This window comes from Carassius gibelio, chromosome B25 (assembly GCF_023724105.1).
Source record: "Carassius gibelio isolate Cgi1373 ecotype wild population from Czech Republic chromosome B25, carGib1.2-hapl.c, whole genome shotgun sequence".
Classification (NCBI taxonomy): Eukaryota; Metazoa; Chordata; class Actinopteri; order Cypriniformes; family Cyprinidae; genus Carassius; species Carassius gibelio.
Window position 1 is genome coordinate 13,735,342 of NC_068420.1, and position 18,921 is coordinate 13,754,262.

Genomic DNA, 18,921 nt, shown 5'->3' on the forward strand with positions numbered 1-18,921 from the left:
TGAATCGATTAACTAATGTGATTTAATGAATGTCATGTTGTATAACCAAGTAAAATGTTCACATCTTAATCATGTTTGAATAATGTAAAAAAAAAATATATATAAAAATATAAAAATAATAAAGTTTTGGGGGCATCTCACCTCACAACATGAATTAACTTGGCCTTGTCTTAAAAATTCCAAATTATATTTTTCAAGACATCTATTGATTTTGATGCATAGTCATGTCTGTCTCCAAGTGTACTGTATATGACATCATTTCCTGTCATATTTTGCTTTCCCTGCATCTTTCTGGACATTGCTTGCACCACCAATCTTTCTTTTTCAAATACTAATGAACAGTATATATATAATTTCGGAGATATGATCAGGCTATGCCAAAATATTTAATAATGGCGTTTTCTTTTTTGGAGAAGGTCAGTTGTATACCCCCCACCCCACCCCCACCAAAACAAATAAAAAATAAAAAATAGTTTTAATTAAGAAATAAAAAACATGCTTATGATAGAAGAAGTATATTCAAGTCATGAAGTTTATAAATTGCAAGTATTTTTTAATAAATTAATATATCTGGATAAAAAATGAGCATGTCATTGACCTTTATACAGAGCAATAATTAAAAAATGGTATGTCCTGTGAGAAGTATTAAAGAACAGACACACACACACACACAGAGGCATCCACACCTTTTCAGAATTGTTTCTCCATCTTCGCCACTGAAGGGCAGATGCTTTATGATTTGCCTTGAAAATGTTCTTGTGTGCTTTGCATAGCAACGACGAGAAACCCGGTATAAATTCTGCACTGAATATAGAATGAATGTATTCCCATCTGACCTGTGGGCAGTAAAATTCATAAAGTGGCCCATCTTTTACAAGCACATTAACTTTTTTCTCCTCTCTCTCAATTTGGTGGTAATGCCTCCAACAGTTTGAGAAAATGGAGTTATCCTCGGTGGAATGCCTTTTCATGATTACATCTCTGGCCTAAACAATATTTTAGTCAAATCTCGATTTCATTTTACTGATCCTTTACAAGATATTAGATTTTAATAAGCAATCTCTTTTTCAGTCATTGCTCATAGAATCATCCGACTGAGCTTTTGCCTTTGAATCACTGCACAGCCATACTGATTCTGAGTTTTACACTGCTGAATGATGTATCACTTTAGAAATGTGGTCACAGATGTCGGCTGTGTTTTGACAAGCCAAGTGAATACAGCATTACAACTTGATAATCTACATCTGCATCATTCGCATGAAAACCTTTTTAAGCTCAGTTGCTTGTGACTACATCTTGTCTGAATGATTTATCCACAGCGTTTGTCAAAAACTGCTTACCATTGTGGATGGCGTATTTGAATCTGTCAATAATTAATTTCTCACATGCTATCCATTTCATAAACACTCGCTACAGCGGTGCATCACGGTCAATGGGCAAAATGTTTGTTCAGTCAAATCAATACTGGTCATAATAATTCTGTCCTGCCTTGCATGGAAAACACTTCAGGACTAGAGAAAGATCTGCGTTTCCACACTAACATCCATCTGTCCTCTGAACTGACCAGGGCACTGCTGTTTCAGTCAGTAAATATTGACTTTACACCTTGAAGTTTTTTTTTGTCTGTTCTAAAAGGGTAAAAACAGACCTTCAGAAATAGGCATGAATATAGTAAAATAGCTAAACAAGAAATAAAGCAAAGGAAGTTACAAATTGAGAGTTTGCTAAGTAAATGTGATAATGATAACTTGTGCATGGCACACCCTGGAACATTACAAAAATGGCAACACTGATTCAAACAAAAGTATTGTAATTATTTAAATTTACAGTGTTTCTCAACTGGTGGTTCTGTTCTGAATGGGTCGCTGAGTGTACAGCACTTTTAGTGAAATAAATTTGCTTTGTTTTTGGTTTTTGGTCTTTTACAAATTATACATATATATAAAAGTGGGTCACGGCTTGATGACCATGGGAAAACGTGAGTCCCAAGGCCAAACCAGTTGAGAACCACCGATCTAAAATGTTCTTCTAATCTTGTTTAATGATTATAAACTAAGGTTTTTTAATGACATATTTTGAGAAAGCTACGTATCTGTCCATTACAATAGAAGATAATGGTAAATACTGTAGAATCTTCATTGATATAAATACATCATTTAAAAAAAACCACACATGGCTTGCGACAAAATTGCATGACATTTTATGAAGAAAAAAAATTAAAAAGAAAGTTAAATAATAGGCCTAAATTCAGTGTTGTTCACTAAACCTCAACCAACATGCGAATTCGGTCATTCTTTTGTGAGTTTGTTCAAGCCGACAATAGTCTCTGATTTTTAAATGTGGACATCCAGTATTGATATCAATGCTTTGTTTTGTTCACTGTATCGATACTTTACACATATAAATGTATACCACTTTCTTTTTCTGACCATAGTTGTTCAAGACAAATAAAAGTCTCGCGCTCGTTTAGTAAATGTAATGTTTCTCAAACTCTTTATCAAGAACCGTTGTTAACGTAAATCAGTTTCATTCTTAATGTTTACCTCTCTGATCATTTTAGATGTTTTATTTTTCACCGTGGTGAGTCTAAAGTGGACAATCCAATCGAATTATGGTTAAGAATAATTGTTACATCGAATTGCACTTCATGTAACATCGTCACACCATGAATAACTAAAATAGCTTTTAAAAACGTGTCCACTGCATCAGTGACTAATTAATATGCTCCAACTTTACAAATTGAATTTAATATTTTATCCACTATGGGGGTATGAAAATGTACAGCACTGCAGACCCGTGACTTTACAGCTTTACGCTGGCCTGTCAGACCACTTCTCACTTCCCTTCTCCACCTCTTTTGAAACACTGAGTCTGGCCCGAATTAGTCTGCATAGATTGATTACAAAAGTCTTTCCAGGGCAGGCTAAAGAGAAGAAGAGCCCCCGCCTTCTTATCACTCAACGTATCTAGACTTGTCACAGTTTCCCACCTCTCTTTGACTGGGATCTCTACCATCAGTTTTTCTTTCAGACTGTCTGGAGGTAAAACTGTGAGGCTTAATCCGTTCTGATTACCTCTGACAGCAGAAACTCATCGCTCATGCTCACATCAAAAGATACAGTTACAGCTCCACAATACAGTTTTATATATATATATGGTTCCAGTTTAACTAAACAAGAGTCTGAGATTTGAATGCCATATGGATCAACATATCTTGGAACGGAAAAAACATAGCTGAAATGCAGCAGATTTACTGGAATGCATATTGTGAAGGCGGATGTCACATTTAATGGGATTCATCCAAATTGGATTGCACAGCCCAAACTGTAATATGGATGCGCTGTGCGGTTAGACAGTGGTTGGGGGTGGAATTTCCTTAAAGTGTCTTCAAGCTTCTTGTATTTTGTTTGGTTTAAATCTGTCATGACTAATTATGCTGAATTGGAATGAAGTTTTCACACTCTAGAAAGCCACGATCCTGTGGTTCGAACACCTGTCAGAGCAGAAAGTCTTACATCTGCACATCAGCATCAAATGTGCTCGATTTCGAAAGCTGTGAGTCATTTCCCCTGCTATTCATTGTCATTCTAACTGGATGTGCTTTTGTCTTGTGTTAAAGTGATAATGACCCACTTTCATGTTGAGCTGAATCTGTATCATTTTGAACAGATGCTTTTTTTTAAAGAATATTCTGGCCAGTTTAATATAATGAAAGTGATGACTAGGGCTGTTAAGCTTCAAAACGGCAAAAAGCATCATAAAGTATTCTATGCAATACAGTCCAGATCTTCAGAAGTCTTATGACAGACCATTTTTCACTGAAAAATCAGGAAAAATCTTTTGAGTGCAGTTTCCCAATAAAGAGGAATCTTATCTGTTCAGACTCAAGAGAATTGGTTATGTGCTTTTACCAACACAATCTCATGGGGATTCATAACTATTTCATTTCATCGAACTGGTTGTGAATTTGTATGAATTCATCTTATTACTTGGTTTTCGTATGTATCCAATAATACAGATTAATACAAAATTGCTAAGTAAAACAGTTATGTTTTCCTATCAGATCAGGTTGAATTTTAGGTTTTTGGAGCTTGATTAAATAAATGCTTTGTTGATATTCATAAGGACGTTTTAAGCTAATAAACTTGCAGGATGTTTTAATGGTACGAAACCTCTTTTATGGCAAAAGATTGAGGCAGATTTGATTTCTCATGTCATGTTTGGCTGAATTGGTTTCCTTAAATGAGGGTATTTTCCAGAGTAATTTGTGACTTTTACACGATCATTGCTTTGCTCAGTAGATGTGATTTGCTAGACTTCATTTTCACAGATTCATCAAGGTGCACGATTCCCAGAGTCAGTGGAGGGCTAATGTGACTAATTCTGACAATGACAAAGATATTGATTATAAGGAGACTCGCTGTGACGGCAAATGTACTGTGGAGTGTAAACTGTGCTTTAGGGACATTCAGCAGTCAAGCGGTGGTCTGCGTGTGCTCCCCCAGAGTGTTGCAGTGATAACGGTGACAGAAATGCTGCATAACATTACAGTGCAGGTGAGAGCGCTCTTGGCTCTCAGACAGGAGGATGGTGTGAGTCAAAGATTCATTAACATGTTTTTTTTCCACTTTATTTTTATCCTGATTGTAAAACACATTAGCACATGTTGTTGTTTTTTTAACATCCTGAAATTCATTCAAACCGTTTTGCACTCATCCCAAGTTCAATTATTTGGTCACAATGGCTAAACAGCCTACTACAGTTTGTCAGTGAAATACTACAAGATTATCACTGAATACTACATAACTTGGATCTGTTTTAACATAAATCTTTCATATGACTTCAGAAGATGTGGAATGTAGCACAAAAAGTGTATTGTATTTAATGCCCTTTAAGTCTTTCCAAACCTGCATGAAACATGTTCTTCTGTGGAACACAGAAGATATTTTGAAGAGTGTTGTTAGTAACTAAAAATTTTCAGTTCCTATAAACTTCCATTGTATTCCAGAATTTTCATTTTTGGGTGAACTCAGCCTTTAATTCATCTGGTATCCAATGCTCTCATTAGCATGAGATAAATGTTTAGTAAGTAATCTTTCTCATTTCAAATCTAAAGTTTGATGCTGATGCTCTTCTCGTAATTTATTTTAGCCGTTCTCTGAACAAACGGATTTTCTGATTCCAAATCAAGGAAAGGGATTTAGATTAAAAAGGGCAAACAGCAGCTTGTCCCTGCATTGATCTGAGAGATTAAGTCTATGAATTGAAATGTTCAGTTTCTCAGTTCGGTTCAAGGTATTCATCTGATGTGCAATTTTAAATCACATTGTTTATTTTCTCCACAATAGCTGTTGCTAAATACGTGACGAATATAAATATTCATACTCAAACATTTGGTTTCCATGGGTTCTTTCATTTGCAAGCTGGAATTATGTTGGTGTGAATAAATTTACCTTTCATCCACCAAATATAGAAAACAAAATAAGGTACTGGTTCTGGCTTATATTGCTTGTATATACAGTATCACACCAATCTCATTTTCTAGTGTCTCCACTGAGGCGTTGCAATTACTATGGAAAACAAATGTATAAAGTAAATAAATGAAAGCAGGCTTAATAAATTGGAACTGGGTCTATTGTCCCGCCACATATTTTCACACAGTAACAAACACTGCCGAGTCAAATATAGATATTCCCCTTAGACAAAACGGAAATTGAGAGATAGAGCGGGAGAAAAAAAGACTAGATCTGTTGGAGATATATTGGCAACACAGGGGAACATGTTATTATAGTGCAGGGTATTTCAGTACCAGCTTGACTTTACAGTGGTGCCGTATTCTGAACATATTTAATTGGGTCCCCGCTGATTGATTGCCATTCTTCTGCTGAAGCTCAGAGTATGTGAGAACAATATGAGAATGTGATGGGATGTCACGTGTGGACAACTGTACTTGAGCATTAAATGAAAAGTCATCAATGGCAGAGAAAATGGATTACTTTTAAATCTGAATATATGCATTAAAAGAGATCACTATTAATGATATCATCAAGAGACAAAGCAAATACCTATCCATCACTGAATAAAATAACCTCCAAAATGAAAACTAATAAGCATGAGAAAGAAAAGCTTAGTATATGTGTTAAATTAAATGCATGTATATATATATATATATATATATATATATATATATATATATATATATAAATATATATATATATATATACATAATTTTTTTTTTTTCTTTAAACACTTTAGATTTTAATGTTAATCTAGATTGTCTGGATACCTAACCTCACGTTGATGATCCAGTGGGATTGTCACGGTTATAAATAGCATTTACTGTAATGGTTAAAAGCATCCAGTAAATGGCAGCTTGATATTTACTTTCTATACTAAATGTAAATCTGAATGTCAACGTGATATTTAACATTGCCTATATGCAGTTACGTACATAGATATATGTTGGAAAATTTATGAAACCAATTATTACTCGCATATGTAAACTATGGGGTACCCTTTAAAATCAAAAATTATAAAAAAGGCGAACATTTGCGTAAAAAAAAATAAAATACTTAAAAAAAATGTAACATCTGCTTTTGTCCATACTATTAAAGTCAGTGTGGTCCAAAATAACCCCAGTGGTCCCTATACTGACTTTTTTTCATAGGATTTTGTGTTGCATTGATTTTAGTTAATATTTACTATTTTGAGCCATATAATTTACCCTAGTGTGTTTATTTTTGTTTGATTGAATGTGTGGCCTTACACTAAATTAAAGATTATCAGAACCACTTTCATACTATCAAGTTAGAAAATGATCGTAATACCATTAATTAATTTTTTCAGCAAAGTTGTAGCAACATTTTTTTAACAGTAATTTACATTTTACAGTGTATTAATATTAATGCTTCACTTTGATAAAAAAAGAAAGAAAAACCCAAGCACATTAAATGTGAATTTCACCAGATCGAAGACGGTATTCCTGGTCTGTTGAAACAAAAAGAAATCTCAATACTGCATCTATGCATTATAGAATGAGAGAGAGGGAGTAATGAAACATGTTGGCCCACTGTAAGCAGGTGTTCCCGCGCGCTCTGTAAGTGGAATCGCTCAGAGATTGACAGATTTAACAGTGATGACGTCGATTTTGAACCGAGACGAAACTCGCGTGCAGACCCGCAGCCTCAGTTTAACAGGAGACGCTCGCGCGTCCGCACAGTTTCTGCTGGGAACGACGCGCGAGGCTGGACGCATGCGAGGTCTTTTCCTGGACTTTAACGGGATTCCGAGGGCGACAGTTGTTCATGCAGCTCGAGGCTCGCGTGTGGATGTTTGAAGACATGCGGCGCGGTGCCTGCTAAATATTTGGGGACGAGCGGTGAGCGAGAGACTATGCAGAGGTTAACGGGACGCGAAGTGTCAGATCAGATGCTGCGTCGAAACTCTCTTGCATTGAACTTTAGTCTCTCCGAATAGAAACCTGTCGTTGAGCCGTGCCGCACTACCAGCAGAGGCTTGTCCGCATGGAAAGTGTCCAAACACAGCCTGTTTATCCTGAGAATAAGGGAATGTTTCTTCCGTGTTGATCCGGGATGGATGTGCTGTTGTAAACGCATCCGATCTTCAGAAAGATGCAGCATCTCCGCGTGGCGTGGGCGCTCGCGGGAGCGGCGGTGGGCTTTTTCCTGCTCTTCTTGATTCAAACGCATTTCTTCGGAGAAGGTAAGCCTGAACGGTCTTTGTCAGAATTCAATTAATTTTGCGGGGGAAAACACGTAAATTATAATTTGACGGCACATAATTATAATAAAAACATGTTGTGTTTGCTAGAACTTTACCATTAACATAAAGTGATAAGCTTATGTCACAAAATTATCATTTTATGATATTTGTAGTTCTTAACTACATCATATCATTTAACCATATAATATTAATATACAGTCGTATTTACGCTGTACTGTAAAATGTGATGAGAGTTAATTGTACAGGTGGCGCAGTGAAAGGCCACATGATGACTCTCTGTAGGACTTTGTAAAGATATACACAACATCAAAAAACCAATGACACTAAAATAATGTTGTAAACTTTAACTATAACATGAAATGCAACATAAAATATAGTCAAATGTACATAACTGATAACAAAGAACATTTTAAGTAAAATCCAAATAGTGATGGTTTGTGGAAGGATTTGTGGGAATGTCTTTTAGGTTGGTTTCTAAGTTTATTATAAAATTATCATTTTAACAATATTTTATTTTAAAAGTACATGGCCTTTTTAAATATACATTTTCACTTCAAATTATAAGGTAAATCAGAAATGTAATTTTTAATGTTTTAGAATATTTTGCAGTAAAGTTGCATGTTTTGTAATTTTATATAAATAAATGAATGGTAGGGTAACTTCCTTACATTATTATAATTTTTTTTTACAGTGCAGGGTAAAATATTGCTTCCATGTTGAGATTTCTTAAAGTCGATTACAATGCATACACCTTTTAATGAAATGATGACCTGTTTTTCATATATGTATTTCATTATATGTATGTTTTGCCAGTGTATATGCATCAGTAATACTCTGCATTCATCTGGCATCAGAATTGATTAGAAAAAGGACTTGAGCATGACCTTTCGTGTACTTGTCAATATGTAGTGCTTAAATCTAGCCTAAGGCCAAACCATGGACCATCTGTTTGAATTGGTACTCAATTTATTTACTTTAAGGAGATGCTATATTTGTAACAATGTCATTTACTGACTTTCTTTGTAACAAAATTAAAAAATTACAAAAAAGAAAAGATTCAAAATCATTTGTGATTATACATGATTATGTGGAAAGCACAGAGACTGGATTGTGACATACACGGTGATGCACCTAAAGAAACCTAGACACATCTAACTATATTCCCAATCTCACCATCCTTGAGCATGGCATCACTTAGGAGGCACCAGTGGCATTATGTAAATAGACATACAAAGAGACAGACAGACAGACAGATAGATAGATAGATAGTTGAGTAAGAAAATGATATAAGTCATGTAGGTGCTGATGTGACTCCCCTGAGTTCAGTCTGACATCTTTTATCTTCTATGTGCTCTGGAAAGCAAAAGCAAAAATATTCTGCCTCATAAAATTGATCCACGTTGCATAAGACTCTCAGCCATGTGAAAAGGTTCGGACATGTTCATGACCAGTGTCTAATGTTGTTTTTTTAGCTCAGAGAGCAGACTCTTTTTTTTTTTTCACGAATAATCCTAAAATACAGTGTAAAGGCGAGTTGGAATTCGAATGACAGCCTTTGCAGTTGACTTTATTTTTAACCAGCTGATGAAGTTCTAAGTAAAGTGACACTATCATTAAGTTATGGAGCTCTTTGTGCGTGTAATATCAGTATAGGTGTAAGGTTGAGACCACAAGACCAGTCACCCATTATAGCAAGTGAGCTTGCTTTGAACAGCTTAAAGGTTTGAGCTGGCCTGCCGCCGTGGCAAACAAAACATGTTGGCCTGGTTGCCACAGTAACTGGGCTTTTAAGAAAATAATTGGAGAATGCATGGGTTTGCTTCTCACAAAGTGCCAAGGAATAGAACAGTGACCTCCAGCATGGTGATAGAGAGAACCACAGGAGGCATCTGCCCAAGCAGCACATTTATGCTGTGATTGTGAATGATTCTGCAGTGCATGTTCAGTAAAATAAAAATCAGCTTTTATTAAAAAATAATAACCTGCTTCACCACTGAAACAACTTTTCCTTTTTTTCACAGGCTTGCTAATAGTTAGTGCAATTTCATGCAGGTTAACATTAATATGATAATGACACACTTTTCCTTAAGGATGAAATGAAACCTTAAATTTTTTCTTTTTAATATTCTGTTACACTCAGAACCATGTCATATTGCATGAGTAAAACTGTTTTATGCATGATGATTTTAAGCTATTAAAGTGCATCATTTTTTTTAAATAGATTTTTTTTTTATTGAGGCTTCATTTTTGTTCTCATTTGTTGCTTTATTTGTTATGCTGTAGTCTTGATATAGTCACAAATAATAATAATAAAAAAAGAATAATAATCAAAAAAATTGTGGTCCACTGATATATACTTCCAATGACGATATATCGGCCGATATTTGGCATTTTTCAATATAGGCATTGGCCAATACGTTTTTCTACTAGGCCGATGTGTTCGAGACTTTTATTTTGGCGGCGCTGAGAATGACAGCTCCTGAGCACAGAGCTTACATCCTCCCCCTTGTCTACTGTCGTTGTTAAAAGTTCTGTCTAATACTGATAGAAGTCTGTCTAATAATCTGATAAAACGGTTAAAGAAAGGAAATAATGTATACAGAAAGTATTATAACGATTGCTTATATATTATTAGTAATAGAAAGGCAAACATTATAATACTTTCTCGTTTGCCATCAGCATTAAGCAAATACGCATTTATATAATTTGAACAAATCTTTGAATGACTAATGAACATTTAATTTCACAAACCTTGCAAACTTAGTGGAATCCAGCTGTGAGATCTTGTGAAGTGTGCATGTGTATCCAGCATCATCACGTGTTCTCTGTGTGATGATCGGCCTGTGTGAATTGAATGCTTTTAACTTTAAACTCGTGATTTTAGATTATGCTGCGTTTTATGCATTTGCCCACTGTCATATTCATGTCATTTTCACTGTGTGCTGTGTGCTATAAAATAAAATAAAATAAAATAACAGATAATATAAATAATTATTATAAATAAATATTTTAAAGTGATAGTTCAGCAAAAAATGAAAACTCGGTTCCAAACGCATAGGATCTCTGTTCATCTTCGGAACACAAATTAAGATTTTTGCCAATTATTTTTTAAATAATGAACTTGCATTATATTTGCAGTATTATGTACATTTATTGTATTTTTTACAACTATACTGAACATTTAAAATTCATATTTTGTTGTGTTTGAAACAAAATCTCGTCTAACCTATAAGTTCAGGTCATGATGACAATAAAAGGGAACGGAAAGAAATGCTCAAAAACCCCATACAATGCAACCGCTAAGCATTTCAAATGAACAGTTGGCTACAAAGATCACCATTACTGTGGCCACCTGAACTCCCCAGCAGTTGCTAATTGATGGAAATGGCTTGAAAGAGGATGCATGCCAGACTAAAATCATGGAGTGATTAACAAAGTGGAACACTGTGGATGCGGCAGGTCTGTGGAAGGCTTGCGTGTCTTAAAGTGTTCTGTGAAAGTTTTAAGTATTCTAAATAAATTAGTTTAAATCACACCCCAGGAGTCTGTACAAGTACACGTCTTGCAGTCACACTTTGCAGGGGCTTTTTGGTTTGATTTTGGCTGCCTGCTGAGCTCTGAGGCCAGCCAGACTGACCTGGCATCAGGTCCAATCTCAGTCTGACTGTCATTACTGACTCTAAAGGAGACCCTCGTCCCCCGCCAACCCTCCCTCTGACTACTGCGCAATCTAGACAAGGATAATAGGTGTATAGGGTGACAGGAAGGGATATATACTGGCTAGATAAAGTATCCTTAGCTCTTAAGCAGGTTATTGGCAGCTGATATTATGATATAGCAACTGGCTGAATTGTAGGACTAGTCATAAAAAAATTTGACCTAAAATATATGATACAGGATGTAATTTTCTCAATTTCAGGTTGCAATAATTCTGCCTACTCAATATAAAAGCTGTACTGAGTATTTTTATGGGCTTGCCACAGTATCTAAAGGTAGGGACACACCAAACCAATGCCAAAGACTTAGTCCTAAGGAAAGCAGACTGTGGCGTTGCCTTGCATTGCCTCATATCTCTTGCATTGGGGCAAAAGAGTTGCACTAGAGCTATGCCACTGATTCAACATAGAATTGGTGAAAAACAACTGATAATGTTCAACTATAACATTTGGAAGGGTTTGAAACACACCGAAAATGCTCAAAAGCCACCCGTCCCAATGTTATAAATGAACATTTATTATAGCTTTTCTCTTCTCTCTTCTCTTCTCTACATTTACATTCATGCATTTAGCAGACACTTTTATCCAAAGCAACTTACAGTGCATTTAGGCTATACATTTTTTATATTTTTTTAAACCAGTTTGTGTGTTACCTGGGAATTGAACCCACAACCTTCTACACTGCTAACACAATGATCTACCTGTGCTCTCTGTGATTTCTTTACTAGTTAAAAAGTCATGAGCTCTCTCTAACAATTCTACTTTGTGTTGTCCCATATTTGACCTTACTGTTTTTTTTGTCTTGAATTTGACGTCAAGAGGTCTTTCTTTTTCATGGTCTTGTTTATTACAGTCTCTAAGGGATGGAGGCAGACTTTGAAACAGAGACTTGCATTCGCAATTTTAAATGTACATTTGAAGAGTTCAGATGAAAAAGCCTCCAAGTGCCATTTGAAATTGTCTTCAAAAATGACCATTTTTATCAGGCACCTATGTGTATGTATAGTAATTTCACTTTAATGACAATAAATGTGTTATTTTCAATGCCATTAAAGTGAAATAACTGAACATAAACCTATAGGAGCCTGAGAAAAGTGCTCAATTTAGAAGAATGTCAAACGGTACTTGGAGGCTTTTGCATCTGAACTCTTCATTTACACATTTATCAGTCACTTTTATTTCATAGTGACTGACATTGCATTCAAGGTATTCAGTTTTTTACTTTTTTGCATTCCCTAGGAATGAAAGACTTGGCCATTGCTATGTAGTTATAGGAATAGTTTGATTAAACTAATGAAAACCAAAAGAAACTATACATTTTTTACATTTATTTCATAAATTGCAGTTATTTTATACAATAAAAATACATGAATTAAGATTATTTTATAAATAAATAAATGGACGTTTGCTGTAGCTTGTTTTCATCCCTCTCAATTCACAACATGAACATGCATTACATTATATAAACTTACTGTACTCATCTGACCTTTCAGTTTTTTTGTCTTGAATTTGACTTCCTGGATTCCCGGGCCAATCTCCAACTCTGTGTTTAACTCTGTGTTTAATACCCTAACCCTAATTACTCTGCAATACCCTAATTGTCTTCTTACAACTCCTGTATTATCGTGTCTCCGAACATGACATTATTTATATATGCCTTTGTCACTGGTGCTGTTTCTTAATGAAAACATCTAACAGTCAAATGAGGCCAACTGACTTGCATTGCAAGGCAATAAGTGCAGCATAAAGCTTTCGGTTATAGAATTGAACTGAACGATCTTGGCATGAAAATGAAGGCTGATAGCATCGTGCGGCGCTGGTGGAGTCCAGCATTGGTCCCCTGATGATAGACTCCCTATTCACTCCATCACTTTTCTGACAGCCTGTAAAGGATAGCTTTTGAATTTCAGATCAGCACAGCCAGCAAGTCTCCATCTCCGAGATGCATGGTTGGCAGCTCTTTCATCCTTAAAACGCATGCACTGAAGTATACAGGAGATCCTGGGGAGAGCGCTCGAAGAGGTTGGAGATGAATCAGACATTTCGCTGTCAGCGGGGCTATTTAAACAGACAGGGAGGGCGTATCAACTTTCACAAGTTACGCTGCTTAACACGTCTAAGCTGCAGCACTTAGAGGCGTTTTAAAACAATGTGAGCAAATCTGAAGCTTATCGGAGCGTTTTGGCCCCGTGACCATTAGCAAAGTGTCGACTTGCATTCTTGCAGTGTTAACGATGTCATAATAGCTCGTCCTGGGGTGAACCTGCTTATTAATACTGTCGTCTCACATTGTGTGTTTTCCTCTAAATTAGCCCAATGTTCTTACACTATAACGATTGTTTACTCTGACTCATGGGACACAGAGGAGAAAAAAAGGCAGTGGAGGAAAGGTGGCAGCAAACAGCAGAGAATGCCACGTTGGGTTTGTCATAAAGCCACGGCAGGGCCGAATGAATGAGTGAGAGAGTCTGCATTCAGTCACTGCAGAGCCAGGCTTTGCTCTTGGCATGCTGATTAGCCTCCATGAATGGCTCTATGGACTCCTCTCTCTCCAGCATCTATCAGAGCCCAGTCATTACGGCCTATTTGGGCCTGAAGTTGGAGATGAATGGTGAATCTTTTTCCTCCAGCTTTGGAGTGAGGCTCACCTCCAGGGCGCCATGAAGAAACGGAGAGAAAGGCTGGGTGTTGTCAAACACAATAGGGTGAGAAGATAACGTTTTTTAGAAAGGGGGAAAAGCTGTGCACTGGTTTGGTCCAAAAGTTTTGTACAGTATGCTATTAGATTTAAGTTGCCACATTTGCAGTTTTATATTAATCAGAGATTATTATTAGAAGATTTTTAACACAAATGTAGCATTTCTTTCTTTAGTTCTTTCTTTTTTCATTGCTTTTGCAAAAGATGGTATTACTTTTTCCACTTACCACCTAAAATGGCAAATTAGGAAAAACAAACAAGAAATAAAAATGTAAAAAAACCTTGGGCTAATTGTAAATTTGTTTTTTTCATTTTAAAGAAATTAATATTTTAATTTAGCAAGAATGCATTAAACTCTTTTATCAAATAATCAACTGTTTTCAATAATAATCAGAAAATAACAAGATATGTTTGTTTTAGGGCCGGGACTCAATTAAAAAAATGAATCTAATTAATTAGAGGCTTTGTAATTAATTAATTAATCGAAATTAATCGCATTTTAATCGCATATAAATATTTGACCTGAGAACAGTAAGAAGTAATTTTTTTTCACATGGATTTATAGTATACCATTGAATAATGACTGAATACATAAACTTAAGCAACAAAATATTGTTTATTTTTGTTCAACCAAGTCTAGGCAGACCAGTGGATTTTTTTTCTGTAATTAGTAATTAATCTTAGTTAACGCGTTATTTTTTGTGTAATTAATTAATCTCAATTAACGCGTTAAAGTCCCGGCCCTAGTTTATTTAACAGCAAATTAGCATATACAAATAATTTCTGGTACTTTAAATTCTAATAACATTTAACAATTTTGCTGTTTTTACAGTATTTTTGAATTTGAATATGTTCCAATCGGTGGGTACAACTGTTATGAATTATAATAATGCAATGAAGTGAAAACAACAGCCAGTTTTAAAGAGATTTGCTGTTTCTGGCATAAGCAAATAAAATAATCTTTTCTGAAGACAAGATCATGAAGATTAACTGTTCTGTCATAAACCACAAGAGCGAATCAAATAATAGGATACAAATGAGCAGTGAGCAAAAGAGCAGTGATGGCCAGCTTGTCCCTAGACACGGTTCTAATAACTTTACTTGAGAAGATTTTGCTGCTTCATTTCTGAAGATGAACTTTTCTCTTCTTTATTCTTGATAACCCGGGAATGAAGCGACACATACCTGGGGTTCCGCTGCCTAAACACAGTGAAGTATAGTTTAAAAGGCTGCGCATCCGGCTGTTTTCTGAGCCACTTCAGACAGTGCACCAGTAGTGCTTCATCGGACTTAAACACACAATTGTCAAAATGCTCAGTTTTGGAGAATTACATTGTAAAAAATTTGCCAAGTAAATTTTATCACGTGTGGCAAAATGTTAGTTTTAGGCCCTACATATATATATAATTAAACAAATGTATTTTTTTTGGATGTTATGTTTTACTTTTTAAATACAAATTATAACACAATGGTGTGATTTTTAGATAATTTCCCTTATTTGTAGCTGGCAAAATTTTTAATATGAATGCATTTAATGCATGCATGATGCAAAATATGGATCTGTGGTCGGTGATGACAATTCGATAGTAGAAAATCATTTTGAAACATTTGTTTCTGTATACACAATTAATTCTTATTTGTAGATGAAAGTACAATTTGCTAATGTTTATTATAAATAACTGCGTACACATGACTTTTTTTTATCCGATAGCCTGACACTTTAAGTTACAGCGAGCAAGAAACATTTTTTGTGAGAAACGGAAGCAGCAAGAAACCCAGAATGATTCCTCTGTACATAAACGTTTATTTTTCACATCCGTAGCCCGTTTTGTCCCAAGTCTGCAGAATCAGAGAGTTTATTTTGAAGAATACATTATTCACTACAGAGCAACTTTGATAACGAGGAGTTTCCACCCACATCGGCGCTCTCATTTCCCACCAGTCGCGCTCGCATCATATTCTGTGATGATGTAATGCTGAAGCGTCTGCCCTGTCATATCAACCATTCCACTTTACCCAGAGCCTCAGTTCCATTCGGAGTCTTTGAAGAGGGAAAAAGCCAACGTACAGCTATTAGAGCAGACACCAGAGCTATGCCTTCTTATTCTTGTAACTCATAGGAATGCTTATTTGATTTTGCGGAGAGAGAGAGAGAAAGAACAGGAGAGTGAGAAATGATGTCTGGAGAAGAGGAAAACAGATCGAGAGGCGGGAAAAAAATCAAATCACCCTTTGAAAATGTTCCAATAATCACTGAAGCGCTCCAGCAACTGAGTTGGTCAGAAATAGATTGAATTGAAAGTTCTCTTGGTATTTTATAATGGGAGCTGCTAGCAACAAGGGTCGTCTGGAGAACTTTCCTTCCGATTTTTTGTGTTTATTTTAACAAACTTGCAATATTTCCATCTCAGTTTCAAACGTCGCCTGAAATATTGAGTGTAATAAAAGGTGATGGGCTTGCCTCGCATCCTGATGAATCAGTGATGGGCTGAGAGCGAGGACTCCATGTGCTTCTGAAAGTTATGGCTTCTTTTCTCTAGCCGCCTGGGGCAAGCAGATTTCCAGCTATGCTCATAAATGTAAAAAAGCTGTATTTTTTTTATTTATGTATAAAAAACAGATATGCAGACCAAACCAATCCGGCCTGGATGTGCTTTTTCATTCAGCACCTCTGCACTGATGCCACGTCTGTTGTGGTGGAAGCGCCATCCATCATCGTTTGTGTCGGAGCTCATGCATGTTTGGTCAGATGAACCATTTCACACACTGTAGATCAAACTTGAGCTGGATACATACACAGACATACAGGTAATTTTACATGTCAATAACTCCAGCGGCCGTCCTATCAAACCGAGAAGATGCTGTAATCCATCATGTGCTACAGACAAACACCTTCATATGTCATTCACAGCTACACTTGATCACAGTGGCTCACAGACTACATTCTGCTAATGACTGCAATACTCAGATGCAGTTCTCTGATTGGACGCTTTCTTCAGTAGTGAACGTAATTGTAGCGTAGATGGGGTTTAAAGCGGCCATATCACAAGGAATCTAATTTTCTTTGATCTTCTGAGATAAAAGAGCTTGAAGTACTATGAAACGTACTTTTACTTGGAGAACTCAAAATAAATCACATTTATTTCGTTATTTTATTACTGAGTATGGATTACCATGTTATGAACATTAGTTTACTTTTAACAATATCCTTGATCATTTCAGACTGATTCTATCTGTTTATGTGGCATATTTTAGTTTGAACTGTAACTCAGACATCCCCCAGGCAGCAGTTATTTGATTTTACTTCATTTTTTTTTTTTTCATTTTATTACTGGCTGTGGAGTTTACTTTTAATAATATCTATGATCTTTTTTGTTTGATTCTAGTGTCTGTGGTGCATCTGTCACAATATAATCCAGCCTGTCATTAAAGCAGTTAAACACAATTCTTTATTAATACTTAGGTTTTGTGAATCAAGTCCACGCTTTATCAGTCAGCAATAAAAAATCAAAAGGTGAGAAAACTTAACTGTTTAAGGCAACCAGCATCAGGAGATTTTTGAGTTTTCTTAACTTGTTTTTGTAGAAGATATTTGACACTTTGTTGTATAAACTTAAAACATCAAGTAAAAAAAAAAAACTAAAATCTCCTAAAGTTTTCTGACTTTTAGATTTTTTTTTTTTTTTTTTACAGTGTACAGAAACAATGAGAAAACTGACCATTAAAGTAGTGGAAGTGAAAAGCAAAATTCTGGTGGTTTCTGGTGACCTCAAGAAAAATGAATGAACGAATAAATTAATAAATTAATTAAAAATGAAAACATTATATTTACTTTATTCTATTCTTCGTTATTATTGATTATTTTTATCATTAGAATTATTGATATTAGTTTTTATTATTAATATTTTTTAATAATTACTATACTTTTTGTATTATTATTATTATTATTATTATTATTATTTTCTATTCTATTTTTACTCTCTTATTGCCATTTATATGTATATATATATATTATTTTATTGTACATTAATAATAATAATAATAATATAAAATTACATTTTTATTTAAGGGTCGAAATTATGTGAAATTGCTTACTGGATGTATGGTTATAACAAAACTAATAATCAGTTATATTCCTGAAAGAGATAGCTCTCTATGATCTGTGGTAGTGGTTAGATGAATACGTTTTTATCTTTCAGGTAATAATAAAATGGCCAGTTGTGACCGACTGCCTGTTGAAAGCTTGGCAGTGGATAACCTAATTATATACATAAGCAGTATTTTGTAAGGAGGTTGGGGGTGTTGAGGCGTCCTGGCGCTGGATTAATCATCATTTAACATAAGCACTCTCTCAAGAGGTTGTACCCTGCTTATCTGTCTGCAGCCCACCCTGATTCATCAAGTTTTTTTCTTTTGACACGGTCACTGCTAGGAAATGATTCACCGTCACAGGTCCATATCCAGCATGTTGCAGTGGCTTGATGAGAGCGTGTGTATAGATTCTTGTTTATGCAGGTGCAGGATAATAGAGGGACATTGAACAATGGCTGCAGTGTGCAGCTTCAGCAGAACTTGGTCCCCATCAGTCTGCTAACAAGGGTGATGCCTCAGTCTACAATATTAGTAGGGAAACTAACAGCTCAGCACCATAAAAATCCATTTATTCTATCAAAGCTGTGGGCTAGTTACAAATACAGTGCACTGCGGTGCTCATATGGGAGACGCAGGTTCAAATCTGGAGTGCGATATGTTCAGATTCTTTTT

General features: G+C 35.5%; 1 protein-coding gene across 2 annotated transcripts in view; it reads left to right on the forward strand.

Annotated features, from left to right (window-relative positions):
• LOC128014476 (chemokine-like protein TAFA-5) overlaps positions 1 to 18,921 on the forward strand; it is a 41,948-nt gene that overhangs the window by 6,852 nt on the left and 16,175 nt on the right. Inside the window, exon 1 of one of the 2 annotated variants that reach the window (XM_052598073.1) lies at positions 7,188 to 7,722. The exons of the other annotated variant lie outside the window; for it this stretch is intronic. Within the exon in view, the coding sequence (XP_052454033.1) occupies positions 7,632 to 7,722 (91 nt within the window). The 5' untranslated portion in view covers positions 7,188 to 7,631. Of the gene's footprint in view, positions 1 to 7,187; positions 7,723 to 18,921 lie in introns of those variants that run through there. 2 annotated transcript variants of the gene reach the window in all.